Below are 12,675 nucleotides of genomic sequence, written 5' to 3' on the forward strand. Positions count from 1 at the left end.
GTAAGTACCTGGGGCCTTTCCTAGAATGAGATGTCAAATAAATTAGACTTTGAAACTTAGCAGTGTGAAAGGAACAAGATACATTTTAAAATGTTCCTGATAAACTAGAAGTTCAGGAAAGTAATGTACATGCAAGTATAATGAAACTGGTACTTGAGTTTGGTATTTGAATTGACTTACTATGATGAACTCTTAAGAGCAGAGAAGGGAACAGTGGCAAATTGCAGATAATTTAATTCAAACTTTCCAGAGTTAGTGTGTAGGTCCCTCAGAATCTTTGCAAATTCAGCAGTAACCAAGACTCCGATTTGCACTTGGCAGATAATCAAAAAGCTGCACGATAAGACAAAATCAAGGTCACTTCAAGTGCTAGTACCATATTGTTTAAAATACAGTGTGGATGATTTTTTAATTTGCCGATATGTATATTGTGAAGCCAATGCACAAATTGGTTTAATGCCAACTTAGATACTTGTTCAGGGAAAAATACACATGCACCTCACTTTAAACAATAGTATATGTGTGCTTTTCCATATGAAGATTGGCCATTGGCTTCTCAAAATTATATTTTTAAATGGAAAACTAATATTTGAAATTATATTGCTGATCTTCCTTAAGAATTTTCTATGATTCTATGTCCTGTGATTCTTTGATTTCACAGCACTTTGCGGCTAGACTGTAACACATTTTTCATAGTCAGAATTAGTTAGTTTGCCCTAATGCAATAACAAGAAAGAGCTGGCAATGCAATTCTATGCAGGTCCTACTCTGAAGTAAGTCCAATCATTTTCTGTTGTGCTAACTCCCAAGTAAGTCTGTGAAGGATTCAACTGGAAGTAAGTAAACCAAATTCTGCTTTTGGTTTCACCCACCCACATGTGGAAGAACCCCATTATAGCTACTGCGGCCCATCGTGAATATCTCAGACTTGCCTTCTGTCTTACTCATTTAATTCTACAAGTTTTCCCATCAGTACTGTCTGGATCTAAAAATGTAATGCTTATTTATATATAACTTTCTTCTGAGAAAAAAATATTGGTATGCAGTGAAGCTGGAGAAGCTCAGAAGTGCTGAGGCTTTCTTGGAAGTCAATCAGTATGGGAATACAGCGCAGATTCTGCATTTTTAGATGCAGGACTGACCTGTGGGAAAAAGACACTGTGGGTCTAAAAACCTGTGTCCCGCCCAGATGTCCGTTGTCAACATGGCTTCCCCAGTATGCAAGGAGAGCTCTTCCATCCACAATCCACTTTCTCATTCTACTGATGGCTGGGACAGCTCTACCTGTGTACGTGTCTCCAGGTTAGGGTAGAATGTGTAACGTGTGATTTAAATCTCCAGAATGTGTAATGTGTAATTTAAATCTCCGAAGGTCTTTTCAACCTTTAATGAATTATTTTATTGTTGCTCTTTTTGGCATGCTCTATTGTGTGACCTTGCCTGAGAGCTTTGTTAGGGTGGCATAAAAGCATCATCAAGCTCCAGAAGCCTATCAAAAGGAGACCTAACATATCCGAGGAGAGTGTCCATGACCAGAATTATTGGATAGGATAAGAAAAAAAAGAACTCAGAATTCATTTGTATTTGAGGAAGATTTCAGCTATCCAAAGCACTCACCCTTGTTCTCATCAAAAGTAGCATCTAAAAAAGAATCAGCCCACCCAAAAGGAGCCAGCAGGATCCACAGAACCTTGTAGGAGCCTGTGGTGTGAATCTCTGAGGGTGTCAAGCTACAGCCATCCTATGGAACAATTTAAAAGCTACCCTAGAAATTTGCTAATATGTGGTATGTTTTCAGGAGAGCTTGGCCAGGTTACAGCGAGCATTTGCACGGAAATGGGAGTTTATTTTTATGCAAGCAGAAGCACAAGCAAAGTGAGTTCCACTGACATTTTCTTGCTGGATTTATTATTCGTCATGTGAAGCGGCATTTCAATTTACGTTCTTTATATTACATATCTACCTCACCATCAACAGAGTGGACAAGAAAAGAGACAAAATAGAGAGAAAAATCCTTGATAGCCAGGAGAGAGCATTTTGGGATGTACACCGGCCAGTGGTATGTACATTCATGGAACTAATGCACCTAAAACTCAAAATAATTGTGTATTATAAGATAGTGAATTAGTGTCTGCCTGGGATTTGGAGGGATAGTTCCTTCACCTTTGTTCTTTTCTTTTTTGGGAGCTTTGCCTTCAGACATGAAAGCTTTTGCTCAGATGAAGCATTTAAATTGGCACCTCAAGCTCAAATTCTTGAGCATGCATGACCTTGTAATATGTGCACTACAAGATCTTGTCGCCTGGCAAGACCCTCTGAGATCTTAGAGGCTGGAAAATAAGTCCACAGGTTATTCTTTCCATCAAAAATGATGGTGTCCTAATGTACACATTCCATTTACTTTTGCTCTTTACCTTTATTATCAGTAAAATATTAAAGATCTAAACTAGCTAAAGAACAATCTATTTTCAATATGATTACCTAACCACTTTTCATATCTCTTGACTTGGCACAGTTTTACTTTCAAGGAATGACAGGAAAATGGATTTGTAAAGTTTTCAACCAGATTAAAAGAAGTGTATCATCAATCTAGCACTTATTACTGCTAGATATTCTGTTAGGAATACAATAAATATCTGTAATGTTGCTGTTGAGGGTGAGGGTGGAAATCACATAATTTCAGATAAGTGTCAGGCATTCAAAAATATTCATAGATACACACATGAATGGTGATATTATGCAATCAGTTGCACAGAATGGGATAGGATATTCTAATTGATTGAAGATTGCAGCAGTTGAACTGATTAGCCTAGGGGAAAAGACAATTTAAGGGAGATATGATTGAGGCATGCAGAATTATGCAGGCATGAAAACAGTGTATAGGGAAACACTTCGTCTTCCTCTTCCCCTAATGCTAGAATTACAGTCACCTGCTGAAACGAGGAGTAGGGGGATTCTGCGCAGGTAAGAGGGCATGCTTCTTCATGCTGCATAGAGGTCCATTCACTCCACAAGATGTAGTGATGGTCATCCATTTCGATGGCTTTAAAAGGGGATTAGGCTAAGTCATAGAGGAGAAAGCTATCAATGGCTTTCAGGCTGCCTCTGGAAACCAAAGCATTTTTGTTCTGTGTACCAATTACTGAAGAACATGATAAGCTTGGTGCAATTGCACTCATGCCTTGCTGGAGGGATTCCCAGGCTGCTGGTTGGCCACTGTGGGAACAGAATGTTGGACTAGATGGACACTTGGCCTCATCTTATGTTATTATACAAAATAATCCAGGAACATACACAATAGCAAGTTGGTTAGGTGAATGTGATACCACAATTAGGTGAATCTAAAATGAATGGAAATATTAGTTTGGGTTATCCTTATTTCTAAATTTTCAACATGCTCAGTATTGCTCATTATACATTTTATTAGGCAATACTGCAAAATTACTGCTGCTAACCTGCTTCACAGGCTTTTTTCTGAGAATAAATGGTGAAACTACTGGGATGTGCTTGGCACACTGGAAAATACAGTCATACTTTGATACATGCAGGAAGGCAGAATGGCTTGAGCTGTATGGGGTACACAAGTCAGGGCACTGGGCTTAATATTTATCCTCAAAATGCCTTGCAGATGGTTAGTGAGGATTATGATTACTGAAAATTTTGCCTGGTTCATTTTTTAATAACCACTTACCAAAAATCTAGGGATAGTCAAGTCTTTCAGTTTCAGCTTTTCTGTTTCTCATTTTCCCATTCTCAGATTAGATTCCCCTTCTCTTCCCATACAGATTGCTATGGATATTTTTCTATAAAATGCATTTTACATCATGTTGCCTTGTACATATTTTGTCAGCAATTTTCCTTGTTTTTATGAACATTATTTTCACTAAAAAGCACTTTTGTGTGCACTTTCCTCTAATATACACATTTTTCTACATATTTTGATTGCTAAATTCTATTGCAAAATTCAGGGAAGTGTGAATTTCAAAGGATAGGGGGCAGAACAATCGTATGTCCCTCTGGACAGTATCTGCAGAGACACAAAGTGCTTCATATTCCCAGCTCTGATGCTGGAAAAGAGCTTTGACCTCTAAGCTGGCCATCTGTGCTTGGATCACCTTCCCCCACTCACATCTGGTGTGAAAAGAACCAAAATGGCTGCCTCTCCATGGCTGTAAGGGTGACCCCAGTGAAGGTGTAAGGAGGGCATCCCTGGGGTGGCCAGGAGAGGAAGAAAATGGGTCCACCAGACGCACCTAGTGGTAGCCTCTTCTTGTCTTTCCCTCCAAAGCACGACAGCTGGATTGCTGAAACTGGACATCTCACTGACTCAGGGTGGAAGCGAGGTAGATGTAGCTCACCTCTGCTCTGCTCTCACCTTACATAAGACAAGGCTTGCATCCCCTGCAGTGTTTGGAGGATGGCTGGACCCACTGAGTTTGGCCAGTGCAGAGAAGCAAGAATTTTGTTTCAGTCGCATGTTGGGTTTTTTTTATAAGAATTTATCAACATCCCAAAATAGAACATGCAAGGGAGAGAAAGAACTTGACATCTTAACATTAAACATGGGAGAAAATTAAACTGAAAGTTGCTTTTTTCCCTGGTGAGAATTTGCCCCTACAGTTAGGCATGGAGATTCCCTTCTTTGTTTAAGGGTGAAATAGTCTGGAAAGGATGGCAGAACAGCCCTGGTATCATGTCCCGTTCTGCAGGTGTCACACTGTGTGCCTGCAGAAGCAAGGCTGCAGGTGTGTGTTGCCCATCATTACCAAATGTCTTCATTGCCCACAGATCATGGGATCCCATCCAGGATCTGCTTTCTGTTTTCCACACACAGATGGGTCCTGTATGGAATGGCTCTTCTACTGAAGCATACCAGAGCACAGGTGCATTTCTGCAGAAGGGTGGAAATAAGAGCCATCTTCTGGCATCAAAGCACGTCATGAGGCAGGAATAGAGGGATGTTGTGCTCCACTTCTGGCCTCCCAGAGTTGTTGGTCTGCAGCAGTGCTGCTGCACTTGGCCGGAGGTGGTTACAGTGCTCTGCCCATGGGGAAATCAGGTTGTGTCAGCTTCCTGGTCACATGAAGTATTGCAACTGCGTTTGGCCAAGCTCAGGGGCAGCTGGCAACTGCTTCCCCCAATAGAAAGGGTGGGGTGGTGAGGAAGGACTGCCATCTTCCCTCCTCAGTTAGGAATTTTGAATGCCTGAAAAAGGATGTGGAGAGACATCTGGGCATTTTTATATATTACACAATGGCAAGCTGAGCTTTTCCAACAAGTGTGACCTGAACAGGAAATTACTGCTAACTGAGGCAATGTGATGAGTGTAGCTGTTTGGAGATACTACCCACAATTCTTTGGTTGAGAACACAAACTTGAGCAACTTGTAATTCTTGCCTCTGATCCAAGATATGAATTCTGATCCCTTGCATTCTTCTCCAGTTTGCATGGTCATCTGTGATGGAGAAATCCTCTCTCCTTCTTACCACTCACTTCCCAGTTAACACTTCCTTTCCATGGCCCATCCCATTAATGGGTTGTGGTAGTGGTGAGAGAGAGAACAGATGGGTCGCTTATGTGACTGTGACCTGGGTTCCAGTATTCCTGGGAAACGTCATATCTCAGAGGACATTCAGGTGCATTGAGAACATATATTTTTAAGGTCCCTGGAACCTGAGTTGCTGCTGGAAAAATAACCTGCAAACCAGGGGAAGGGGGAAAAACTACTTCTGGAACTGCCACCATAGCCCATGTTGTTACATCAAGCATGAGAGATACTTGATGCTGCAGCTACCAGCAGCAGCAGCCAAAGAGATGCAGGTGGTGGTGGTGTGTGTGTGTGTGTTTTGAAGGACGCGTGAGGGCTAGCAGCTTGGCAGGAGGGATTCAAACCCTGTGTTCTCATTCACATCCCTGGGCTTATGACAAAGTTTGGAGCCAGCTCATAATTGAGCTCAGAAATAACAGGGCGATCATTGGTATTTAAGAAGATACCATTGTTAGCCAGTGTAGGGGAGGAGAATTGCCTATAACTACTGGCATGATATTCCTATCTACAAAAAGCATTACCCTTTTAGGTGCATATAAAATGGTTAGTTGTACAAATATCCCATCTATTCTTCAAGAGCCCAGGGAAGGCTACATGATCCTCAGTTTATTCCCACAACAACCCTGCAAGTTAGGGTGGACTGATAGTTGGGGCACACCTGCAAATGGACTGTAGGAATTGACTCTGCTATCCTTCCTTACAGCATGGATATGATGACAACTGGAATCACACAGTTCATTATTTCTCTGTCTGTTTAATCTGTTTTCTAGTAATTTGTTTGACAGGATAGTTGCAATATCTTTAATCCAGTTGGTCACATAACATTTCAGATGTCATGGATTTTGTCCAACTGTTGGATTGCAAGGTGTCCTCACACTGGAATTGCCTTCTCCTTATGGAAGGTGCCACTTGCAGAAGGACTCTTCTTGCATCTGGTCCTAGATTTTTGGTTTAGACAACTAGGTTTCATGAGCCCAGATAATAATAATCCAGAACAGACTTCTCTGTATATCCAAATCTCAACAAATAGTATCGTTAACCTGAATAAGGTATGCACATTGAGTGTTAAAGAGAATCTAGTAAGAATTGAGCAGGAGGGTTATTCTAAGTCAGACTGCTATTTAATGGAGTGATGAATTTGATAACAAGCATTAAAATGAGTACTCAGGAAAAATAGTTCTCCTTCTAGGTCTCTGCCAGAGACACGCAATGTGACTGCTTGAGCGTTAAATAGAAGACAGTTCAAATTTAGGTATTGTTCAATACATTTTATGATTTTTCCAGTTTTAATAGGGTTTTTAAAACTCTAATAGCAATCATAAAACATCAATTTGATTTAGAATTTATTCACAGTATCTGTTCACCGCAAGTTGTCTGCAATACTGGCAAGTGTATTAGAATGGCTGAGATGGCACCAATCCAGGGCAATGTGCAAATCCCAGTGAAGGTTACTCAATAAATCACACTTACATGCATAGCTAAAAATGTGCCAGGCATTACCTTTCCCAAGTCCTCTACTCTTTTAATATGGTTATCTTCCAGAATAGCAAATAGAATAGTCAAGCGTCTTCATTTTGCGTATGGGAGATAAATGTCAAGACATAAAAATAACGAATTTCCTGGTGTGATGAAGGCTTCAGAATAAAATGTGCAGAATCACCTTAACAGCATTCTGACTATATTTTCAGAAATGTAAGTGACAAGCAGCCTTTAGAAAGAAATCAGATATTTCATTTTGTGATATTTCATAAACACAGTTGACTAGAGAGATTAGTGAGTGTGTGGGTCATGAATTATATTTTTTACAGGAAAATAGATCTTCCAAGAAATGAGGCTGGTAGGAGATGATTGTCATAATCATACACCAAATATAGGCCAACCATCTGTCTACCATTTTCTCTGTTGCTGGAGAATTGCTGGATAGTGTCATGTAAAGAGTGTCAAAAGCTTCTGGGGGGAAAAGGATGCTTTTAGAGTAAATGCTTTGCCTTGAATTTCTCATCAGTTTCCTGACCTCATCAAGAATGCCCCCTTGGACTGCTCACGGAAAGCTATGCTTTGAAGGCAGCTTAAAAGACACATGCACGCGCGCACACACGCGCGCGCACACACACACACACACAGAATGTCTTCATGAAATTCTTGGGAGATACAGAAAGCCCAAAGTCTTTTTTGGCCTGGTTCATCATTTAGATATGCAGTTGCTCTACCAGGATGGTGAAAAAGCATGAATGCTAATGTTCTCCTGGCACATCTCAGCAGACACAGCCAGTAGAGTGGATAATTTGCATGATCCTCCCTCTGCCTTGGGAGAAATGTGCATGAATCATCTACAGATCAAAGCTACACTGCATGTCACTTTAGAGGCATGAGGGTCGTGCGTGGACACTTCCCCATCACATGTGCAGAGTTACTGCTGCTTTGCTCAGGGCATGAACTGGACCTTGGCAGCTTACAGGTAAAGCGTATCCTTGACATGGGAAAGATTCCAGGTTCAGCCATGGTCTTTCCAGTTGAAAGTAAGTTGGGTTGAAGGACAGGATATGAAAGCCCCATGATTAACAAAAGTAGCATGGTGTACTTAAAGAGAGATTACAAAAGAAAGCACAGCTGGTGTTAATTGTACCTTAACGCTAATTATTATGCTAAATGAGGTACTAAATGAAAATCAGAACATGTCCAGTGTGTGACATTCTCCCACAGTGTATCTAAATTAGCTTAAGAAATCTTCCCATGAAACATCAGGTTGTAAAGCAGCAGTTGCAACAAGACTTAATTGAATCATTTATTGGTGAAAAACAGCTGCATTATGACCTTAGATAGGAGCTGAGAATGATGGGCCAAGGGCTATATAGCTATTCACTGTTTTGTTATAGCATTTGACTAGTACAGCAACACTTTTTCTGGATTTTTCTGGACTTTAAAATCACTGAAAGCTGCAGGAATATCTCATTTGGACCGGGCTGATGAATGATAGTATTTTTCTTTGCATGTCTAGGATTTATGCATGTGCACATGTGCCTATACACACAGACATTACCTAGGGGTGGAGCATCCAAATGTTGTTGGACTACCAGTTCCATCATCCCTATGCTGACCAGACATGAAGTCCAACAACCTCTGGAGCACCACAGATGTCCCGCACTTGTCTAGTCTAATCTTAAGGTTTTGAATGGAGGGAGCCTGAGGGACATTCGCAATTCCACTGGATTTTGGAATAGGATCATCTTTCAAAAATGACCTTTGCCACAGGCAGCTTGGCTCCATTCTGCTGTAATGGAGAAACGGGTGATACTTACTCTGACATAAGATCCTCTGTGTTCTGTGACACATCTATGCAAGCATGTATAGGATTGCTCAAGGCAAGGTAAGGGAGCACAAGGCTGATGGCTGAATTCAAACTTGCTTATTTCAAAAGTGGCTGAATGCACTGAATATGTAGTTCTCATGTGTGTGCATCTATCTGTCTGTCTGTTATCTATCTTTTAGCCTGGATGTGTAAATACTACTGAAGTGGATATTAAAAAGTCTTCTAGAATGAAAAACCCCCACAAAACAAGAAAGGTATGTTCTAGGCTTCCATTTCCATTGGCATGTATGTTGCATAGTTTTGCTTTCCTTATGGTAAAGAAGCCCATTATATTAATTCCAGGTATGTATAGTACCAACAAACCTTTCTATAAAATTGCAATCAGCTTTGGTTTAGCTATATTAAATAGTGAGGCTTTTCTTGTGAATCTGAGTTTAACCACTGAATTCCTCTAACTTTGGGGATGCAGTGACATACAGACTGGATGCTCAAAATGCTAAGCATGTGCTTTCCTACTACTGATCCATGGTTAGATCAGCTGTCCTCCATATATTTTGGGCCTCAACGCCTATCAGCTGCACCTAGCATAGTCAATGGCTGGAAGAGCGAGAGTGAGTTGTGTTCCAAAACTTTTGGAGTGCACCAGGTTGGAGAAGGCTGATTTAGAGGATGTCCTTTGAGCTGGTAGTTCCTCTGCCCATGACTCAACGCTCACCTTTGTCCTGCCCATGATTAATAGGGAACTGTGATTTACCAGTGGTGAACTTCACTGGCATTAGCATCTCTAAAATGAATGGATTCGGGGTTATGCTTGCCCAGTCATGATGTATGAATTTCTAGTTGTGCTGTGCATGGAAAGCGACTTCCCTAGGACTCAGCTGGTAAAAATTAGAAGTCCAGAATGTATTTTCTGTGTCTGATTGCTAAGAATAAGGTTCTGTAATGAATAAAAATGGCAGAGGAATGCATCCTTGAACAAGTTTTGTACAGAAAAAGAATTTTGCATTTCGAAGAAAAATGGAAAAATCCAAAGCAACTTCCCAGCTTGATCATTTTTTAACAATTTGTATCAATAGATTTTGTCAATCTTGGGTATAATAGAAGACTCCAAAATGAGAATTTAAAAGCTATACCACTTGCAGTCATTAAAATTATGCTTTTATCACTGGATTAAGAACCCACAGCACTATTCATCCCTGGAAGAAAGAATACTAGTCCAACTCACAGTTAAATCAACTTGAAATATTAGGATTCAAGCCAACAGTTAGCCTAGTTACAACAAAATTGTAATGAGATTTTGGATGAGGTATATGTTAATGAGTTGTGCCAAGAATTAATCATGTATCAAACAAATGGCACACTCCGTGAAAATGTCCAAACTAACAATCTTATCTTCCTACCATATCATTTACTTTTCTGTCCGTTCACAAGAGCTGCTTCTGAAGCGTCTCTACTTATATGCTATACCACAATATTTGATTAAAATATTAACATGATCATATGTGATTACCACAATGTTTTAAGGGTCACTTTCATTGGCACAGACAAAATACAGACAATGCAGGTTGACTGCATGGTCTACCACATATTCTAGATTTCCTCTTTAGAGGCAGGGGCTCTAGCCATCTTTTATTTATGTATTTATTTAAAGTTTTTTCATACCATTCTTTATCAGACACTCCAAAGGCCCCAGGTTCAATACCTGGCAGTTCTAGGTAGAGGTGTGAAGGACACCTGTCTGAAACTCAGGGGGCTGCTCTCGGCCAGTTCAGACATCACTAGTCGGGTAGACCAGTGGGCTCACTGATGTCCATCCTCCCATGTAGCTCCACTGTGCAGGCACAAAAGAGCTTACCAGAGGATAGTTAAATTATTAAATTTAAATCATTGTTAAATTAGTGCACAAAAGCTTTTATTCATACAGGGTCATTTAAAATATTGAAACAGGTCTTCAGAAATTCCTATACAATAAAGATTGTGTAAAATTGGTTGGCTCTTACCTTTCCATCAATGATGCTCCAAGCAGTTACAGAGTTAAATGCACAGTTAGTGTACCTGTTCATAACAAAACATGGTCAATGTATTGATTTCTCTTTCCATATTTATGTACAGTCTGTCTATGGATTACAGAATGACATTCGGAGTCATAGTCCTACGCACACACCAGTGCCAGAAACTAAGCCGCCCACAGAAGAGGAATTGCATCAAGAGGTTTGTAAGGCAATATCTATTTTAGTTGTTTATCAAAGCTAAACTTTGAATCAACCCTATCCTAAGAAGGTAGAAGAAGGGGAAGGTAGGAAAAATTCATTTCAGTTTGTTTTTCAGTAGGATATACTCAGTTCACGCCTTTCAGACTGAACACTGATTCAAATGCAATCTGCTATCAGAGTTTGTACATTTCTGAATTTGCAGTGTGATTAGCAGATCAAAACAATGAATTTGATAGCATATGTACAGTAGCATATGCACACAAAAATGAGTACTTCTGAAAATATGCTCACATATGCTTTAATTAGCAAGAAAAGAATGCATACATTTCAAAGATGTGTGCAGATGAAGGATACATCTGGGAGACGATACATGGATGTTCATGCAAAATTAAAAAAGGGCTCACAATTTGATACAAACTCAAATAGGAACAAACTTCCAGGTGGAATTTGGAGTACTTTGAGTTTTGCTGATTTTCACAATCCTGTGTGCATCTAATCATGTCTTACTTTAAGCAAAATCTCCAAAATGTTTTTTAAAATGTTGAACTGCATAGTATATGACTTCCCCTCCAATACTCAAATCTAAAGTGAGTCAGAGGTAACATGAACTAGCCAAAGGACAGTCCAGCTGTCCATTGTGTCAGAAATACATGGGATTAGCTCTGGAAGCAAAAACAAGGTAAACTGAAGGCACTGGAAACACACATTTCTCATCAAGTCACACTATTAATGTCATCCATGAAATTAGTAGGTGCAACCTCAGGCAAAGTAATATTCTCCCAGCTTCACAATGGAGAGGATAATCCTGTTGTGCCTACAGGGCTGTTGTAAGGATCAAGTGCAGCACAGATTAAGTGCTGTGAGCACTTGAAATGCAAAATATTGTTATTACAAACAGATGCTTCAAATGCTTAATGAGGCCTCTTAATATTTATAGAGGTTTTCCATGAACTACAAAGTAATGTGGATTGTTGACTGTGTTTTAGGAATGACGTAGTCAAAGTTAAGTGGTTTGACATCCCACTGATGTGAGAGATCTAATCTTTATAGCTAATCTTTAAGGTTCTATATTTAGCTTGCTTTGAACCATGCTGTTACATTTTTTAATACAACGTGATGGATAGGTGTTGGGCTTTTCACTTTTAGGACAGAAATTATCCAGTCAAATGCATTTGCATCCCATTGAGTTCAGGGAAAAGCTAAGCAGACCGTTAAGGTTCAATCCACATCCCTTTGGATTCAGGTCAAAGCCACTTTGATTTTAATGTGTCTGGATTGCACTCTCAGTAGTGCTTAATTTGGACTGAGTTGTGCCTATAGCTGGTTTGATTTATAACCATCCCTACATGCAAGATCACAATGCTTAATGTATAGTTCATGCATATGATTTTCAGTTTTCTTAGATCAAATTAAATTAAACTTATTCAAAAGTTAGGCTGTCTGAAATATGTTGTCCCACAATAGCTTTTTATCTCATCCTCCATTTGTCCTTTCTCTAGATTAAATATTGGCAAATACAGCTAGATAGACATCGATTAAAAATGTCAAAAGTTGCAGAAAGGTATGTATGTTAATATGGCTTTAACCAAAGTTATTTGCTTTAA

At 39.8% G+C, this 12,675-nt stretch overlaps 1 protein-coding gene across 12 annotated transcripts in view; it reads left to right on the plus strand.

Moving 5' to 3' along the window:
• Window positions 1-12,675, plus strand: part of RGS7 (regulator of G protein signaling 7) — a 176,471-nt gene that overhangs the window by 144,745 nt on the left and 19,051 nt on the right. For 11 of the 12 annotated variants that reach the window (XM_044448460.1, XM_044448478.1, XM_044448522.1 and 8 more), the window contains 5 exons: window positions 1,799-1,875; window positions 1,978-2,059; window positions 9,038-9,112; window positions 10,971-11,069; window positions 12,571-12,632. In XM_044448460.1, coding sequence (XP_044304395.1) covers window positions 1,799-1,875; window positions 1,978-2,059; window positions 9,038-9,112; window positions 10,971-11,069; window positions 12,571-12,632 — 395 coding nt within the window. The remainder of the gene's footprint in view (window positions 1-1,798; window positions 1,876-1,977; window positions 2,060-9,037; window positions 9,113-10,970; window positions 11,070-12,570; window positions 12,633-12,675) is intronic. The other variant, XM_044448513.1, reaches the window with a different exon arrangement.

The sequence above is a fragment of the Varanus komodoensis genome, unplaced genomic scaffold, assembly GCF_004798865.1.
Source record: "Varanus komodoensis strain SLA01 unplaced genomic scaffold, ASM479886v1 scaffold1, whole genome shotgun sequence".
In the NCBI taxonomy this organism is placed as follows: domain Eukaryota; kingdom Metazoa; phylum Chordata; class Lepidosauria; order Squamata; family Varanidae; genus Varanus; species Varanus komodoensis.